This window comes from Tenrec ecaudatus, chromosome 3, assembly GCF_050624435.1.
Source record: "Tenrec ecaudatus isolate mTenEca1 chromosome 3, mTenEca1.hap1, whole genome shotgun sequence".
Taxonomy (NCBI): Eukaryota; Metazoa; Chordata; class Mammalia; order Afrosoricida; family Tenrecidae; genus Tenrec; species Tenrec ecaudatus.
Genome location: NC_134532.1, coordinates 179,537,698 through 179,557,546, shown reverse-complemented (window position 1 = coordinate 179,557,546; position 19,849 = coordinate 179,537,698). Strand labels below are relative to the sequence as shown.

Below are 19,849 nucleotides of genomic sequence, written 5' to 3'. Positions count from 1 at the left end.
AAGGGATCAGGTATCAGGAATCAAAGAACAAAAAATCAAATAATTGTGAATGAGGGGGAGTGTGGAGTGTGGACCTAAGACACCAGTAGGATGTGCAGGGAACTGGACATCCCCTTACAGAAGGGTCACGGGGAGGAGATGATCCAGTCAGAGTGCAGGGTAGCAATGATGAAACATACAACTTTCCTCTAGTCCCTAAATGCTTCCTCCCCACTAACTATCATAATCCCTACTCTACCTTACAAGTCTGGCTAGACCAGAGAATGTACACTGGTACAGATAGGAGCTGGACACACAGGGAGTCCAGGACAGATTATCCCTTCAAGACCAGTGCTGAGAATGGCAATACCGGGAGGGTAGAGTGAGGGTGGGTAGAAAGGGGATGCCGATTACAAGGATCTACATATTACCTCCTCCCTGGGGGATTGACAACAGAGAAGTGGCTGAAGGGAGACATCAGACAGTGTAAGATATGACAAAATAATAATAATTTATAAATTATCAAGGGTTCATGAGGCAGGGGGTGGGGAAGGGGGAAAATGAGGAGCTGGTACGAAGGGCTCAAGAGGAAAGCAAATGTTGGGAGAATGATGATGGCAACAAATGTACAAATGTGCTTGACACAATGGATGCATTTATGGACTGTGATAAGAGTTGTAAAAGGCTCTAATAAAATGATTTTAAAAAATTCTGATTTATAGCTAGTGTGATGAAAGAGCTAAAAATAAAGCAAATTCCTGCCATTATATTCTTAACAGTTTCTTGTTATAGGCTGCCTTCAACTAAAGGTTAATTTCTTTTTTTAAACTGGAATATATTTTTAATATTTGTGAAAAACAAAAGTTTAATATTCCTAACATATAAAGAATAATTAGCAATGCACATAAGACAATGATCTCATTGAGGAGAGGGGAGGGAAGGCAAATGATATGTATAAGTGTTTTGTGATAAAACATTTTATTTGTTCTTCAATGTATTGCTTTTAAATTTTAAATTTTAATTAAAATATCACGTTATTGGGGGCTCTTACAACTCTTAAAACAATCTATACATCAACTGTATCAAGCATATTTGGACATATGTTGCCATCATTCTTTTCTAGGCATTTACTTTTTATTGAGCCTTTGGTATCAGCTCCTCTTTTTTCCCTCCCCCCACACTAATTTTTTTTCTAATGCTTCATAAATTGATTTCTATTAGCTTTCTAACCTTGCTAATTTGGGGAGAATAGACAATGAAGAGGACTTTGAAGACACAGCTCATTTCATAGGTGATAATGTTAGGTAGCTGGAGACAGGGACCAGGGGTGTTTCTCTCCATGCCTGGAGGGCCTCCCTCCCCACCTCACCCCCACGCCCACCCCCACATAAGGTTGGAAGCCATAGGACTAACTGGGCATGTGCCAAACTCAGGCCTCTGAGCCAGGTAGGCAGTATACCTGGGTGAGCCCAAACTAGGCCAAGTGGCCTTAATTCAGCCAAAGGGGTCAACCAGTACCTTCGACCACCCCTCCTAGCTGAAGGCCCTAAAGGCCGGAACCTGGAGGTCACCACCTGCCTTTGACTGCTTCTCCGCCTTACCTCAGCTCTGCCATGGTCTCTCTCTCTCTCTCTGGCCTCAGGCCACCAAGACTGGGGGTGCAGTCCCATGAGATTGCCAGTGTTCAGTGACCGTAAAACCTGAAACTTCTGTCCTTTATAAAAACCCACCTGGATCACAAACCAGGCTTCAGCATGAATTCTTTCTCATGTGAAGCCAAGTACCAAGGTGTTTACCACCCGAGAAACCTAACAATATCTGTCTAGGTGAGTTCCTAACAATGGATTTCACACTACATATGTCTAACGTTGGGGCTTGTATCCCAGGTCAAACTCTCCTTTAGACGGTAGGCTATTTTCCATACTCTCTCAAGCTATTAGGCCCTCCTCCTTTCAGTTCCCTGACACAGTATTTGTACTGGTATCTAGGACATCTGAGCAGGAGCCCTAGGGGGCAGTGGGGTCATGAGTGGGGCTGCTCACCACAAAGCCAGCGGTTCAAATCCACCAGACACTCTGTGGGAGAAAGAGGTGGCTTTCTTCTTAGGGAGTAATTGACAGAAACCGTTCCGCTGGGTCCCATGACGAGTCAGAACCGACTCCATGGCAGGCGAGTTGCTGCTGTTTTCAAACTTTTCGAAACATTCAAAAAGGTCGTGGGAAATAGGATCATAAGATACTGGGATTTCCCCACAAACTTTTTGAAGCCTCTCATAGTTAATGCCCAGTGAGTACGACCAGGAGCTGTGTCGTACTTTATCGACAGTGTTTTATTCAATTCTAAGAACCAGCCATGATGTCGTGTCATCACACCCATTTTGTAGACGAGAAAACTGAGGCTCAGTAGCATCCACTTGGCTAAGCCCCTAGGTTAGTACACGACAGATCTGACCTTCTTCCACATGGGACATCAACATCTTGTCCACTACACTGCCAGCTGTATGCTAATGTCAGCCCCAAGCCCCACCTCTTCCAGCCACCAATAAAAGGCACATTGACATTCACTTGTTTACGAATATTCTCAGGGTGAGTTTTACCTTTTTCCGAGCACCACAGCTCCGGGGTCTTGAGATTTGGCCTCCAGCTCCTGAACTTCATCGACTAATGTTTTAAACGCAGTCCTCTTGATGCTGCAGAGAAAGAGTTTGCATGGACATGCCCTGGTGAACACATCAGGGCTGCAGAAGACCAGTATCGGGGTTTACTCTCAGGCTCTTGGTAAGTATAATAGTAACCACAGTGTAAGGAACTATTCTCTGCACCCCGCCCAATAGAATAAATCTAAAATATGGGGGGTGGGGGGACTTCAAAAAGTTTGTGGGAAAATGTAGGTAAAAGATAATGTAATTTTTCTAAATACTTTTGGAAGTCTCCTGGCATCATAGTTATTTTGAGCATTAAGATAAGCATAGAAATGATGGTTCTAACATAGTTGGCGTTCATAATAATAAACTTCTTATAAGTACAAAACACACACACACAGTGACACCTGCGAGAGCTGGAATTCAACCAGAAGGGCAGTTTTGTTTTTCTGAGTCTCACAAATTTTCCGACTGTTAGTGGAAATGCAAGTCTTCCTTCTCTGAGGTTTCTACATTATGCAGGTTCTGGTTTTCACACCTTTACCATAAAATTAAATTCAGTGATACCTTTGGCTATGGAAAGAATTAGCATTTTAAAACTCGTAGTTAAGAAAAATCGGCAAAGCCTTTACTTTACAGCTCTCTAATCTTTCTATCATGTTTAGAATTAGGCAAACCCCAAATTTCTGCTCCCAGTTATCATGTGCTAAAAGTAAATTCACAACATGTTTAGAGAGAATTCTTGCTTTGTCTCTTGTGGCTTTGCAGGCACTCTAATGCAATTCCTCCATTTCACTTTCCCCTCTTGCTACACAAAGACTACTTGCCTTTCTGCTTATTTCTTCTTTTCAGTTCATTCCCTTTCCTACTTCCTCCATCACTTGTCCTCTTTCTGAAGGCAGTCTTCAGAAAGAACTAGTGTTAATCAAGATCAGAATATTCCTATTCTGCTACCTGGACAGTAAGTTGGCATTCCAACTACAGGAATCTGAGAACGAATGCACCCCTGCTGTTTTTAATGCACACAACCAAGGCTGGTACTTACACCTTGTAGGCCACGTCAAGAAGCAAAGATGCCACAGGGATGAATAACAGGCCCGTCCAAAAGACTCCGGAGCTGAACAGCATGGCTGCCTGCAGAGAGAGTCACAAACGGAATTACTGTAGAGCCAGCAGGTCAGCCATTCACATTCTGCACTTATATTACTAAGTGCAGTTATAATTTTAAAAATTAACTAAAAAACCCACAAGAATATCACTCTTCAAGAAGGACACAATAACTGAATTGAAACCTGTGAACTACTTGGAAAGTGTCAATGTGTTAAAACATGCAGTTACGACATCTTTTTTCCTTGAGTAACTAATACAGAAGAGTTTTATCATGTGCCAAATCTTTTCATATTTTAAGTGACATTTTTACTGTTGTGGTGAATACGTGGAGCAATAAGCACGGACCTTCTATTACAGATCTAATGCTGCCGTGTCAGTTTCAAGCACACGCAGGATTAGATTCCCTTATATTAGAGAGTGCAAAATAAGTCCCAGCTAGAAACGAAATTTCCTTTCCTGGCAAATGAAAATTTTACTTTGCAAAATGTTACCCGATACTCCAAAATTGTCCAGATAAATCACGAGTGCAGTATAATTAAGTTAAGAAATCTCTGAAAATAACATTTTAGTTATTTTGGGCTGATATGAGGTAGGAAAATTTTTTTGTTTTGTTCAATTATTTATATAACTTGTATCAGTGCATACGCGTTATTGGCAATATCAAGAGTATGTAACATCTGAATAGGTGTGTATTAAAATAACCTTAATCCCACTTTTGTACTAAGTCCTACATGGTTATATTTGGAGCTCTAGCAGCTATAAAGAAAATGATTCTATAATCAGCAGATATTATTAGCTGTTTGCAATTATGACCCCAAAAACCCAAAACCCCTTTGAATAAAATTAGACTACAGAGTGCTTAAGAGGAATAGTGTCATTCAGTAAAACGGAAAAAAAAACCATTGGCTTAGCTTCTGTGAGTCTATTTATCAAAAGCACATCGACAGTATCTCTTTAAATTTATAAATTTATAATTGGACTGCTGTAGCTTTTAAAGCAGACAACTAGTGTGTGCACCTTGACAATCCATAACCCAGCAAAACACATACTTTTTTTTTAAGAACCAGATCTGGCTCAGGAACTAAAGATTATCTAGATTTTTATCATCTGGAAAGGCAGTTTCACAATCACACATATGCAGTTACAGTTGATCGATATTCCTTAAACATAAAGATGATACATTTCTATTATTTTTCAGATCACCTACTCCCTGGGGCCCAGTGGGCGGACTCTCCATTCAGGGAGTCTTAAGCTTTTTCTGTGACAGAACAGCTTTAAACCCTTGTCTTTCACATTAAAAATCTTGCCATTTCAAAAAGTTCCAGAATATAAATTTTCACCACGGGGGTTCCATGGCTGGCACCTATAGATGAGAGGAAAAATATCCCCATAAAAGTCACTTTATTTTATAAGCAAAACATGATCTTTGACGTGCCTGCTGACATCCTCAATGGTGAAAACCGACAATCACCATGTAATAGGAAATGTCTACCAGGTCAGGGGGGCTTGTTTTGATCGAAGGAAGCTTTCTAGTAAGGTAACAGCTATAAAAAACAAACACCCCTTCTCCCCTCCCCCCCCCCATTTTCCCACCCCGTTAGGGAGTCAGGAGGTAAGATACGATTCTAAGTCTGGGAATGGAAAACCACATTGACTTGGCTTCATTTTCATCCATTTCAATGTGGGGGCCACAGAAGAGAGACTTTTTCTTGCCTTTGCCACCTGGTATTAAAAGTCCGCTGGTGGAACCGGCAGAAGTGGTGGTGGGCGCCAGGCGGCTGCTAATTCGGACCATTGTGATGCTAACTGGGCGCAGGGGCCACTGGCAGCCAGCCTTTTGCTGCATAAGGAAGCAACATGAATTGAGGAGGGGGAGAACGTTTTTCCGCGTCATATCTGAAAGCCTGTCAGATTTTGTTCTTTTTGCAGAGTTAATCCAAACCTAAGCGATTCAAGCCGACATTCGCATTAAAGACAGAGTCCCTTTGTGTTTTCTGGATGAAAGGGGTGGGTGGCTGGGTGGGGGGAATAAAATAAAATCCCACAGAGATATTTCCTTCCTTTCTGTACAAGAAAGCTCCCCCTCTGTCTGTAGAGACCATTTTTGTCTCTAACTTTTCACATCTCTCCACTCGCAGGCAGGTCCATCTGGGAAAAGGCAGGCCCATCATCCCGCAGACAATGGCGGGGAACAGGAGCGGCCTGTTTGGGGCTGGGCGCAGGCTCCGGGCAAGAGTGAGCCATTTGCAAACCGCTCTGAACGTGGGAGATTTGTGGGCCCTGTGAAACCAAATGGAATCTGCCGCAAAAGTGGCTCCTGGGGGACTTGAGAAAGGCTCCAAAGCTGGAAAACGGGAGGCCATAGGCCCTGCCTGGGGAACAAACAACTGCTTGTGACTGAAAAACAAATAAACAAAAACCAAAGCTGGCTCCAAATCAGACCACGGGGTGGGGGGGGCGGGGGGGGGCCTCCACTATCAACCAATGCTGCAGGTTTCTGCAGAACTGTTCTGAAATCCCCATGTGAGCTTGCAGAGAAAGGACTTTTGAGACAATGGAAACTCCCAGTGCATTTCGTGGCTCTCAGGGCGCTTGGCTACATAGAGGGCTTACCTTCCGACCCACAATGGGGAGACCTGTTAGCACGGAGGCTCCCACACTACACAAAACCACTTCTTTTCCCTTCCGCATTCCCAAGTTGGGTCTTGCATGGGGGATCCTGTCAATGTGCTCCCTCTCTAGAAGACGCAGAGATGTGGTTCTTAAGCCCAGCCCTGTTTTCCATACTGAAACTGTTAAGGCAGACTGGCGTTTGGGCTGTGTTGTTGGCGAAGAACACTGACTGCCAGAAAACAAACAGATCTGTTTTGGAAGAAGAACAGCCAGAGGCTCCTTAGAAGGGAGTGTGGGGAGACTTCCTCTCCTGTATTTTAGAACTTGTTGTCAGGAGAGACCAGTCGCTGGTCAAGGTTGTCACTCTTGGTCAAAGAGAGGGTGGACAAAGAGGAGGAAGACCCGTGATGGGCTAGACTGACCCGGTAGTTTGCAGCAATGGGCTCAAAAAACCCCTTCCCAAGGAGGGCCTGGAAGCGTTTTCTTGTGCTGTGTGTCCGGCGCTATGCGTCTAAGCCGACTCAATGGCACTTAATGAGCAGAGTAAATGTTAAAGGGGCCCACTCTTAACCTTGTTTAAAGCACAGATGCCTCGGTAAAGAGAAGGAACAGTGTGACTATCCTCATGGGATAGCAGTGGTAAGGTCTGGTGTCAACAACCTTGGCGTTAGTCCTGGCTTGGCCCTTGCCAGATATCAGCCTTTCTTTCAGACAAGGAATTTCCATGTCTTAGTTTTCTCAGTTATCAAAGAGTGAAGAGTACCCTATTCCTTAGGGCTGCAAGACTGACAGTAGATAACACCTGCCAGTGTCTGCCTTTATTGTTAACACTGCTTTTTAGAAAAGTTTCCTCCATTTCAGTTCTCGGATTTCGTTAAATGCTCTTGTCTTTTGTTCTTTCTAGCGATCTGTACAATTTCTCATCCCAGGAGCTTCAAGGAGGAAAATCTTGATGATTATCAAGTGTACGTCAGCACACACATTTCAAGGTTTTCTTCACAATAATGTCAGAATATATACTTATCTCGTTTAGTATTTTGAAAGGTGATCTGGACATGTAGTAAATCACCATTCATGTATATTTTCTAGTGCTAAGAAATCATTTGTTTTACAGAAATTACTAAGGACCCAAGGGCTATTAAGTATTGATTTTGGAAGAGAAAATGAATATAAAATAGTGCAGGTTCATAAAATATTATTTTGAGAAGAAAAACTTATTCAGAAACGAGTGGTTCCAAACTTGGCTAGCTAAGTTTTAAAAAATAAGGAAGTACAATAAATCAACAAATTCCAGAGGAGTTAAAACAACACCAACACCACCATCAATTAAAAAAAAAACAACAACTACGAAATGATTATTAGTTGTCTGGATAAAGCCTTATTTTAAATGCATTCTAAGCATAAAATTATGGGAAAACTGTATGAAATTCTTTAAATAACCCACATAAATGGAGAATTTTGAAATGTCAAAAAAGCATTAACTAAAAAGTAAATGACAAATGAGAAGCTCAGAGAATGATTGGTAAAATAGATGACTCTTGATTTTAAAGACTTTCTTAAAAGACATTCAAGAGATCTAAGAAAGTATATATAAAAGAAGAAACAAAGTAATGAATAACATGGAAATGCATCAAGACTCTCTGCAGTAAAAAAAAAAAAAAGGAAGAAATGACCTAACTAGACCAGATTTTAAAAGTCACTATTTAAGCTGATGGGAGGGTGGTGGTGTTTAACTGCAACCATTTAGATTCCCGCCAGCACCTGCACCAGCCTTAGGGAAAGGTGACTGATCCTGTGCGCCCAAGGGTACAGTATTCCCTTTAGTTTCAGTTTTGGAACTATGTGTTGCAAGGCGCTATAATTTTCGTATGCAGGTCAGTTTCTCAGGAAGCTGTTTCTGGCCCTTAGCCCTCAATCAAGGAAACCCTCAGACACACTGCCGTCAAGGTGAGGCCAACTCATCAAGGGATTCCAACTCACCGTGGCCCTAGAGAGGGTTTCTGACACTGTCCATCTTTAGAAAGCAGAGAGCCTCATCTTCCTTCCGGCTAGTAGTTTTGAACCATTGACCTTGCAGGTAGTGGCCCAAGGCATGCCTGGCATAGACAAGACCGTTACTCCAACAGGAGAAAGATGTGGACCTCCATAACGATTACAGCAGAAGGAACCCACCCTATTGGGTAATTCCACTCTGACACTGGGTTGCTAGGAGTTGAAATCAACTCGACAGCTCCCAACAACGAGGGGAGGAAATACATCTGGATGTATTCTCACGACCTGAGCACTTGGCCAACAAGAAGAGGCTCAACAAATCCATGCTGCTGCTCCAGCTCTTAGAACACCGTGTTTGGAGAGACTGAAAGGGAAGACACGGGCGCCTTTAAATGTGGCGTTTCCAGTGGGTTTGGTCTTCTCGTGTGCTCTAGCACAGGCTTACACTGGGGGTGGTGGTCGTGAAGTGGCAGCAGTTGATCCAGCCCTTTCCAACATCTGTTGTCTTTCTATTAAACAGCCGAGTTATATGCATCCAAAGCTAAATGTGTTAAACTATAACTTAAAAAAATCTGAATCAATAGAAATATTTCAGTGAATCCAGGGAAAGTATGACAACGAGAAATACGGACAACCATTCCTGGTGGGGGTGGGGGTGGATTGAGAATGGGCATGGACAGGCGGAAAGTCTGGTTTGAACAGGAATCAAGACCTAACTGGCTGCAAGCAGGAATACCTTTCTAAGCGAAGTCAAAGCTCAGAAGCAGAACATAACAATCCCACTTTCCTCATGCCAGCAAATATGAACATTATTCATCTAGCTGCTCAAGCCCGGAACTGAGTGGCCATCCTTGCTTAGGAAATTCTATTTACTTCACTTTAAAAATACATCCCCAAATACTGACCATCGAGCCACAAGGGTGAGTTCAGTTTAACCGCTGTATGGTGACTAAGGGCCATAGCTTGGGAGGGAGGGTTTTCCCACTAATTCTTTTCTGACCAGTAAACCTGTTCCCTTTTAAAATGTTGGTTTTGTTCTACACTGTTCTCCCATTATATCCAAGACCTTCTGCTTCTTTTAAAAAAATAATCATTTTATATTGGGGACTCATACAACTCTTATCACAATCCATACATACATTTCATATATGTCCAGCACATTGTACATTTGTTGCCCTCATCATTCCCAAAACATTTACTTTCCACTTGAGCCCTTGATATCAGCTCCTCATTTTTACCCCTTCCTCCCTGTCCCCACTTGTACCTTTGATAATTTATAAATTATTATTTTGTCATATCTTACACTGTCTGATGTCTCCCCCTTCATCCACTTTTCTGTTGTCCATCCCCTAGGAAGGAGGTTATATATAGATCCTTATAATCTGCCCCCCCTTTCTCCCCCACCTTCTCTCCACCCTCCCAGTATTACCACTCTCACCACTGGTCCTTAGGGGTTCATTTGTCCTGGATTCTCTATGTTTCCAGTTCCTATCTGTACCAGTGTACATCCTCTAGTCTAGCCTGATTTGTAAGGTAGAATTGGGATCATGATAGTGGGGGCAGGGGGGGGGGGCAGAGGGAGGAAGCATTTAAGAACTAGAGGAAAGTTGTATGTTTCATCGTTGCTATACTGAACCCTGACTGGCTCATCTCCTCCCTGAGACCCTTTTGTAAGGGGATATCCAGTTGCCTACAGGCAGGTTTTGGGTCCCCAATCTGCACTCTCCCTCATTCACAATGTGTTCCCTGTCTGAGCAGTTGGTAGTGGGTTTCTGGGCACCATCTAGTTTTTATGGTGGTCAGGGTTGGAGAGACTAAAGTTTGTGTGGACCATTAGCCCACTGGACTAATAGTTTCCAGGTGGTTCAGTTTTCTGCCAAGTCTATAAAAGGAAAAGCAACACGAGTGATATACATCCTCCTAAAAAAGTCAAATATTTAACATCAAAACAGCAGACCTGACCCAAGGACAAAGTTCGGATGGGTTACGATTGGTGCCAGTACACTGAGGAGATGTCAATGTATGAGATGAAACCCAGTGGGTAGGACTTGTAGACCAAACTGATGCTCTGCTCTGTAAGCCTTCACTCAATTCACAAGAAAGACATTTAAAAATCCAGAACACACCTGCAGTCTCTTGCCTCCTTGCATAGTCTGTACTGCCCATTCCCTCTAACTTATTACAGCCTACTCCAAACGGAGCAGCTGGGACAACCAATCATATACCAGAGTTACACCATGACCCTTTGCTCTATCCTCCAGGATTTTCCACTTCTCACTTTCCTACCCCAGACTCTCTACCTTGGTGGACCTGCTACGGGCCCTTCCCAAGGGTCTCTCTGCTTAGGAGTGCCAGCCGTCACTGCCTCACCACCTGGCTCCCTGAGTTGGGGTGGGTGGGGCGGGCAGGGCGGCTGGCTGTGCAGTTCCAGTACCAGGCTCTGCATGGAGTGCTGGGTATGACCACGTCTCCACCTTGGCTCCCGGAGCAAGGTCACCAACCACGCTAGTGTGAACTTCAACTTGGAAACATTTCTGGAAATATCTCTGTGCCAAGGCCTGTGGACTACTAAACGTGACTCTGGGAAAGTCGCTGGATTGTTCCTCCCTTTTCTTGAGGTAAAGGTCTTTTTGCTGAAATTTATTTTGGTGACTGGGTATGAGGTGAAGGAGTTGTGATACAATGGTAAGCCATTGGGCTGCTGACCACAAGGTCTGCGGTTCGAAACCACAAGCTACTTCGTGGAGGAATGACGGGGCTTTCTACTCTCGTAGTGACCATCTCAGAAACCCACAGGGGCAGTTCTACCCTGTCCTCTAGAGTCGCTGTGGTCGGAATTGACTTGGTGGTGGTGGGGTTGGCTGGCTGGGCATGAGGCAAGACCTGGTGGCCCATAAGCATCGCTGAGTCAATGTCAGGTGCTAAACTTGCTACTCTGTCCTTTATCTAGACACAGATTCCAGGCTCAGATGCACTATGGCCCACTCATTGTCAGCAGTCTGTCAGCCCTGCATCTGCCCTCTGGTAAAACCTGAAGACTTGGAAATGCGAATGCCAAGTTCTATCGTTGAGAAATGTCTTAGCTTGAAAAGGACCTGCAAAATTTCCATGACATTAAAGACATTTATATAAAATTTAAAAAGGTTGTTTATATCTTACTAACTTGTAAAAAGGAAAAAGAATCTATTATTGTTAAGTCAGTTCCAACTCATAGTGACACAACAGGACAAAGCAGAAACGCCCCACTGGGTTTCCAAGGCTGCCATCCCCAGGTAAGCAGACTGCTGCATGCTTCTGCCCTGGAGCTGCCGGTGGGCTCAAGCTGCCAAACCTAACATGTACAAGTTCAGCTTTTAACCAGGCAGGACTCAGGCTCCTCCATTTCCTGCCAGTGTTCATAGTATGTGCCACTCACTGGGCTGCAGACCACAATGTCAGCAGTTCGAACCCACCACCCCGTGGGACAATGACCAGGCTGTTTACTTTCTACCCGGCCCTGTAGGGTTGCTAGGAGTTGAAATGACTTGGAGGCAGTGAGTTTGTGTACATTATGCTGCTGACTGCGGGGTGGCGGTTCCGACCCCCCAGCCATTACTCACGCGAGGCTGTGTACTCCTGTAGAAATGTACTGTTTTAGAAACCCCAAGGAACCATTCTTCTCCATCCTAAATGTCAAGAAGGGTCAGAGTGGACTTTATAGCAGGGGAGGGTTTTGGTTTACCAGACTCAAATCTTTTATTCTATGGCTTCACAGTCTCTAAATATTGTGTCACCTCATAAAGGCAGGCTACCTTCCGCGCCTTAAAGTAGTAACATTCTTGACATCCACAGAACCTTCTCTGTCTCACTCTCCTGTCTGTTTCCAACCATCTGGCTCCTTCCATAGCAACACCAGCCTTCCTGGCTTGGCTTATTCTCTACCTGGAACGTGCACAGCTCCGGCTACAACCGCACCAAGAAAGCTTTCGAAACCGCTGCTTGGGGCCCAGGTGCCCTCTCTGTGAGCACCCTGTGGACCGCAGTCAAGATGATGAGCATCTTCCATTCCACTGCTCCCGACGTGCTTGTTTGCTCTGTGAGATGCCTGCACCCTCCTTTCCCCTAACTGGTGCCCCACTGACACCCAGGCTGGTCTCGGCACTCACGGTCTCTGCACATCTTAGTGGAGCAGAGCGGAGCTGAATTGGGCTCTTGGGGTCAGTTGTTGTTAGGCGCCATCTGTCCAGTTGGTTCTGACTCACGGCAAGCCTGTGTACAATGGAACGGGACGCTGTCCACTCCTGAGCCATCCCCACACTCGTACTTCTGTTTGGGCCCCTCAGTGCAGTCATTGTGTCCATCCATCTTGTCACGGGCCTTCCTCCTTCTTCACTGCCCCGTGACTGCACCAAGCACGATGCCCTTCTCCAGGGACTGGTCTCTCGGGCCAATGTGTCCCGAGTTCCTGTCTGCCGGTTTGTTGTACTGTGGTGGCCTGTGCATTGCTGTGGTGCTGAGCACCCTGTCACTGGTGTTTCTTAGGGCAGCAGGGTCGCCCAAGGTGAGCAGGTTTCAGTGGGGCTCCCTGACTCAGAACAGACGACAGAGAAGGTCTAGGCTGTCTACTTCAGAGGGATTGGCCGGGGAAAACCTCATAGAAACGCAGGATGAACTGATTACTTCACAGAAAGAGACAGAGTGGAATACTCGGAAAATAGTGCCGGAGAAGGGTATTTTGGATAAACCCCAATATGTTTTCAATTAATGCCAGCAGCTCTGGATTACTCCGAGACAAAAGAAAACCCCCGGCTCAGAGGATCCAAACAAATAAACAAGCATCTTAGAAAACATGCAAATGGTGTCCAACAAAGACAGCCCTAGAACACAGGCGCATTTAGACCCTCCCTTACACCATACAGCGAGGAGGGTGGGCAGGAGCGCTGCCGTCCGTCCGTCACCCAAGCCAAGCGAGTCTCAGAACCCCTGTGGATCCCGGCAGTCCAGGGCAACCCCCATCCTCTGCATCCCTACCTGCTAGCAAAAGCAGTGACGCGAAAACATGCGAAACAATCAGATGTTGTTTTTCCTGAGGAAAAAGTTCAAAAAAGCAAAATCCGACATGCACACCACCTACACTGAGAAGGGAGCCCTCCCGACAGGCCTTCTGAAAGGAAGCAGAGTGCAGGGAAATGCGCGGTTCTGAAGCTTTGTTTTCTAGGAATGTAGTTCTCAGAATAGTACAAATAATTAAGAACAGAATTGGTTTTATTTTAATCTCCTTTACTGTGTACTATTTAAAAAAACACCACCCAAACTTAAAAGTAACAGAAAAAGGAGGACAGAATTAGTCACACTGTATTTTTTATGATGACAAACACAGCTTCAGAATGCCGTCACTAGATACACTGTATGAGTTACAGGATCTCCGGGCTCCATACTTTCACTTTTTACCTCATTCTTACAGGGTTTTAAAACATAAATTTGCGATGGTTTTGTATTTTATCTTACAAAACAATTGATAAAAAAGCACCAATTGTTTGATGACTAAGAATTTAATCTGTAAAACACAATGGCCTGTAACTTAAAGAGTATCAAATGAAAGCTCAAATCGCTGCCACTGAGCTCATTCTGACTCACAGAGACCCTACAGGGCAGGGTCCACCTGTCCCGTTGCGGTTCAGAGACTGCATCCCCATACAGCAGAGAAAGCCTGGTCTTTCTCCTGCCAAGAGGCTTGTAGTTTTGAACTGTGGACCATGCTAACTGTGGGCAGTTACAACCCAGTGTTTTACCGTTATGCCTTCTTTAAAGAGTATAGGAAATTATTTTTTTAAAACCTCAAAACTCTGAGGCATAAAGAGTTACATGAACACCCAAGTGCATCACAGAACAGCCAACAATAGCAAAAGGATGGAAACAATCTCCATGCCCATCAGTGGAACGACGGGTAAACAAACTCTGGCTCATATACACAAGTGGACTTCCTCAGAGAAAACTGAGGAACACGCGAACCACCTCACCAAGTGGATGGACCTCGAGGAGGGTAGGTTAAGTGAAATCAGTCAATCACAAAATGTATGAGGCACTATTATAAAAAAAATCAAGAAAAGGTTTCCACACTGAAAGATGCATACTTTGATGGTTACCAGGGGTATAAGGGACAGAACGGGAGGGAGGGGAAATCACAGGCGAGGCGGTAGATGGATGTCAACTTGAGTAAAGGAAAGGGCAATACCCTAGAGGGAGGTGGGTCAAAAAAGGGCAGAGGAAGGACAGGACAGGACACTGGGAGATTTGCAAGCATTAGAGGCAGCAGGGGAAATACTGTTTGTTATGTATACAAACCTGCAAGCGTTGTGCCCTAAGAGCAGTTGCTTTTTAGATCAACATGCAGGCTAAATAGGTGTGGGTGGGAAAGTGGGAGTCCACCCATGAATCTCTATCAATTTGACAGAGGACAGCTGCATATGTGTATTTATCTTTGCTGAAAATACATCCATAACTGTGGGGGTACTTATAGGAGGCAAAATTATAAATACCTCTTTGATATAGTAGCTAAAATCCTTGACAGAATGAATCGTTAGGATCAAGACCATATTCTTGGGTGAGGGTTGGTCCCTAGTCTACCAGCACAACAGGATTCACAAAGTCAATGTCCGACAGCCTAACAAGTGAGTAGCAACTGGTATCTTAAATGCTCATGAGCAGCCATCTAAGTTGTGGCCATTGGTCTCTCTCTATGCAGAGGAAGGAGAGTGATGAAAATTGCAAGACAAATGGAAACCATTTTTTCAATGGACTAACAGGAATATCAGTTTCCAGAGCCTTGAGACTAGAAATTAGCTGGAGCCCAGCGACCACCACCATTCCCCAAAGTATCACAGTAGATGGTCCTGGACAGAGTGGGAGCAAAACGTGGAACACAATTCAAAATCAGAAGAGAGACAGGCTTACGGGTTCCATAGGGATTGGTGGGACTCCCAAGGAGGCCATGGCCTTGACCCTTCAGGTGTGGAACTGAACTCACCTGTGTTAGAATAATCAACCACGTGCGAGCAAAAGGGCAGCATTTACCCAGGGACAGAGCTCAGCTGACTTGGAAAGGAGCAGGAACGAAACACGGGGGTGGGGGTGGGGTGGGGGAAGAGAGAGAAGTAATTTACGGGATCGCAATGGAGGAGTTGACACAAAATATGCATGCAGTGTGGAATACAAATCTTACGATCTGCTCTGTAAACGCTCACCTAATTTACAATAAAAAGAAAAAGCCTCAACATTTTAAAAGCATCTTTGCTATAGAAGAGACTGGTCTAAGCTCATATGCGGCTTAGAAGTTGTATAAGCATTTGTGAAGTGAAAATTTCTTAATACGGGTCATGTCTCTGTCCCTTCCCCCACAGGACCAGCTGGGACAACGCAAATAGGGTTTGTGAAACGCAAATAGCGGGCATTGGTCAGTTTTGCCATTCTCCTGGTTCCCAGGAGGCATCCCAGAAGCCACAGAGAGAATTCCCAGGACCCTCAAGGATAAAGAGTCACCAGTGGAGCCTGGTGGAAGCTCTGCCTAAGTGGTGAAGACCAAGGCTCCAGAGGCCCCAGAGGCTAAGGCAAGGAGCCCAGGAGCCCGAGAAGAAGCGAAGAGGCTGTGAGTCGGAGAAGCAGTCTTCTGGTCCGCGGGCTGACCAGTAGATGCGACTGCTGTGTGATGACAGGGGAAAAGGCTTGCCAACGAAAAGCAGCGGTGGTTCTTGCAATGACTCATAAGAGAGCTCCAACTTTCAAGAGTGTGAGGAAGTCCTGGCGGGGGCCATCCGTGGCGTTCTCTCCCTCTGAGCATTTCAGGAGGCTTCTCTTTACAAAGGGATCCCTACTTGCTCAGGCTGGCACTGCCGTGGGGCCTGGGAACAGCTGCTAGGCTCGGTTTATGTGAGTCACTTGAGGACTGTGCCCAGAGGCACCTTTTCCAAGAGGGGCTCCCCATCCCTGGCCCCCTGAAGAGCATCCCCCCCGAGGTCAGGGCCTTGGTGCCTTGGCTATCTGGAGGCAGCGTGGATGACCCGCCCCCCTTTGACAACAAGGGCTGGCCTGATGACCAATAAATGACCACATGCTTTCGAGGTAATTAAAAGCTGATAGATATGACTAAGGCGCCATGTAACCAGGAAGTGCGTCCCACGAGAAGTAATTTATGACACCAGAGAGAACCGGCAGCCACAGCACAATTTGGGGAAAATCAGATCACTGGTGTCATTTATTAATGCTTTTCCTGCAGGGGTGACACCAAAAATGGCTCAACAAAGACTTTTTATTGTTTTTTCGGAGAGAAGCTACAAGCCTCAATCAAGAGATCTGAAATTCTGTAAAACACATGCTTGTTCCTTAACTTCAATTTCCTTCAGTAGTTTTATGGATCTCCCCAGGCCAAGGCGAACAGAAACAGATGGTGCTCGGGAGAGCTTTCCTGCGCCTGCCACAATAAATCCAAACCCCGGGCCCGTATGGAGCTTCTGGTATTAATGCCGATATTAAATGATCCTTGGTGGAGCGTTTTTTTTTCTTCCTTAAAAAAATCTGGTTTATGAATCATATTGGCTTAAAATATGGAAATTAAAAAAATGCGCCCAAGTCTTATCGTTTCGGCCAGTCTTACAAGCAGGCGGCATGTGTTTATAGAAGGTCCCTGCTTCTCCCCAGGGACCTTGCCCCATCAATTGTTGTCCTGGTGTGTAAAAGTACAAGTCAGGTCGCAAAGAGGCAGCAGTGCTCCTGTGAAATCACACCCCTGTTTGCGAGTGGGGGGGAGGGGGCAGCAGCCAAATTGGTCACCCTCCTTTCTCTTTCCTGGTGGACTTTCTCAGGGCTCCTTAGATAGACTCCACGTTCCTCCCTCCCTCTTCTCTTGAAGTCATCATGCCTCTCAATGGCTAGCGAGGTCAACAATTTGCCAGTCCAGCCTCCTTGCTAATCATTATCATTTGACTCATCATGGGCAGCGAGGTGGAGTCCTCTGTAATGGAAACAAAGCAAGCACAACACTCCACGAAGGAATGCTTCCCAAATGGAAACACCCTGCCCACCAACGGAGAGCAACCAAGCCAGGCCTTGGCAGGAGCAAGCGCAGTGTGCACTCGACTCTGGACCCTCGGGAAGGGAGGACAGTCGCCTGGTGACTGCAGGCAGGCAGAATGTGCTGAAGTCAGGGAGAAGGCTGAGCTGACGCTGGGAAAAGCACCCCTGATCGGTGATGAAGGCAGCCGAGGGCAGCTGAAGATGAAGGCAGCCGAGGGCATCTCTGCAGGTAACATCCTGCTTCATTTACCAAGCACGTGGCAGGACTCTGGTGGCCCCGATACCAAGAGGTCTTTAAACCTTTCAAGAGGAGGCGGCTGGGAGAGAAGTCACAGTGAGCAGCAAAGAAGAGGCGGCAGGGAAGCATTGTAGAAGGAACACATAGCCCTGCGAGGGGTGCTTGAGGGTGGACATGCTGCGTGCCCTTGCCATTGTTAGGCGTCTAGTCAGTTATGACACATAGCGACCCAAGCACGACAGAACGAAACACTGCCCGGTCCGATGACATCCTCCCAATTGTCCCTCTGCTGGAGCCCACTGTTGCAGCCACTGTGACAATCCCTCTCCTTCACCAAGCATGAGGTCCTTCTCCAGGGACTGGTCTCTCCTGACAACAGGTCCCAAGTATGTACGACAGTCTCGCCATCCTTGACTTCAAGGAGCAAGCACTATGGCTGAACTTCTGGACAAACAGATTTGTTTGCAGCTCATGTCCCTTCAATCTGCCCTGGCACCACCATTTGAATGCATCCTTTCTTCTTCCTCAGGCGTCCTTATTGGACGTCCAGCTCGCATGACTTGGGTCAGCCGTACCTTAGCGTGCAAAGCCACCTCCCTGTTTCCCGACACTCCCAGGAGGCCTTGTGAAGCAGATTTACCCAACACGATGCATGGTGTGGCCGGCGGAGCGTTAGTTCACCACACCCAGTCTGTGTGTCACAGAGCCTGAGATGAGCCCTTAGGACGGCAAGGGGCTCTCAGTAAAGACAAAACAACCCAATTGCCATTCAGTCAATTTGGGCTCCTGGCGGTCCCAGGGGTGTCCGTGTAGGCTCGTGCTCCAGAGTGGGTTCAATGGCGCCTGCCCTCCTTCAGCGGCGACTCTGGGTGGACTTGAACCCTGGACTTTGTGGTTAGCAGCTGAGTGTGGGAACCATGTGTGGCATCCTGGAAGGCTTGTTATCTTGTAGCATGATGACAACCGGGCTTCTCTGGTGCTCCCGCTTTCCATTTAATAGCTTTAACAAAACCCGGGGGTCTGATTTATGCTGAGATGGCTGTGAGGAAATGGAGAGAGGCTACGAGGTGAGAAGGGGTTTCTATACATGGGTTGAGAGGTGAAGCAGTGAGGTGGGAATTAGCAAGGGCAAATTAAAAATCTGGGTCCATTTACAAAGGAATGGGGACACTTGCATATCTGGTGAACTCAAGAGCCACACACACCCGGGCAGCAGAACAGAAACCAGGGAAATCAATGAAATTCAAGAAAGTTGACTGGTAGACAGAAGAGGAAAAGGAGGTCCCCTCTCACACCCCTTCCCCCGGGGCTTGAGGAACAGCAATGGCCACAAAGAGATGGCTCTTCAGATGTCCCCACCCAAACCCAACCTGCTGCCTTGGAGTCAATCCCCACAGGCCAAAGCCGAGCAGCCCAGAGCATTTCCAAGTCTAGAATGCTTTACAGAAGCATCAAGCAGCTGGTGTATTTGAACTGCCAACCTTTTCATTAGCAGCCTGGCACCAGAGGGCTCCTTCCTCTGGTGCTAGAGGAAAGATAATGGGCCTGGCAGGAAAAACTTGGGGTGAATTCTCTGGGTCACTTGCTATTGCTCAGTTTACAGCAAAGCCTTGTGAGGGTTCAAACGAAGCGCCTAGAGAAGCGAGGCCCACCCCTACCCACTAGTGAGCCAGGGTTTTCTTTCAACACGGTGTTCAACACAGTGAAAGACATGGATGTCTTTTCAGATGGGGCTGGTAAACGGAACCAGGAAACGTACATTAGAAATGTGTATGGAACATACTGATGTATGTGCGGACTTCATCAAGCTACAGAGCCCTGCTTTGTGTCCTGTAAAGAGTTATACTCACTGGGGCCATTCTACCCCGTCCTACGGGGTCCTTCTGAGTCAGACATTGACCAGACGGCAGCATTTTGTACCTGTCAGCTGCCTGTTTACACGATTTGCCCTCTAGTAGAGTGGCACGCTCTGTGCACTTGGAACATTCAAGATGGTCTTTTGTCGAGGGCACCCGATGAGAGGCACCCAGGAGCCGCAGGGCAATCTCAGAGCACACCAAGTACACATGGAGCTCTGTGTGAGCACTGCCCTGGCGGAGGGCTCCTCGCCGGCTGACAGGGTGAGAGGAGTCAAGGGTTCCAGCATCCTGTTCCGTTGGGCATCTCTAGGCCCTGAAAGCATTTCTAGATGCCGGGAGTCTTCTGGTTCTTGGAAACACGTTGCTGGA

General features: G+C 46.1%; 1 protein-coding gene across 1 annotated transcript in view; it reads right to left on the bottom strand.

Annotated features, from left to right (window-relative positions):
• ATP8A1 (ATPase phospholipid transporting 8A1) overlaps window positions 1–19,849 on the bottom strand; it is a 190,663-nt gene that overhangs the window by 12,370 nt on the left and 158,444 nt on the right. The window contains exons 27-28 of the mRNA XM_075544993.1: window positions 3,666–3,754; window positions 2,576–2,668 (exon numbers count right to left, since the gene is read on the bottom strand). Of these exons, the coding sequence (XP_075401108.1) occupies window positions 2,576–2,668; window positions 3,666–3,754 (182 nt within the window). The remainder of the gene's footprint in view (window positions 1–2,575; window positions 2,669–3,665; window positions 3,755–19,849) is intronic.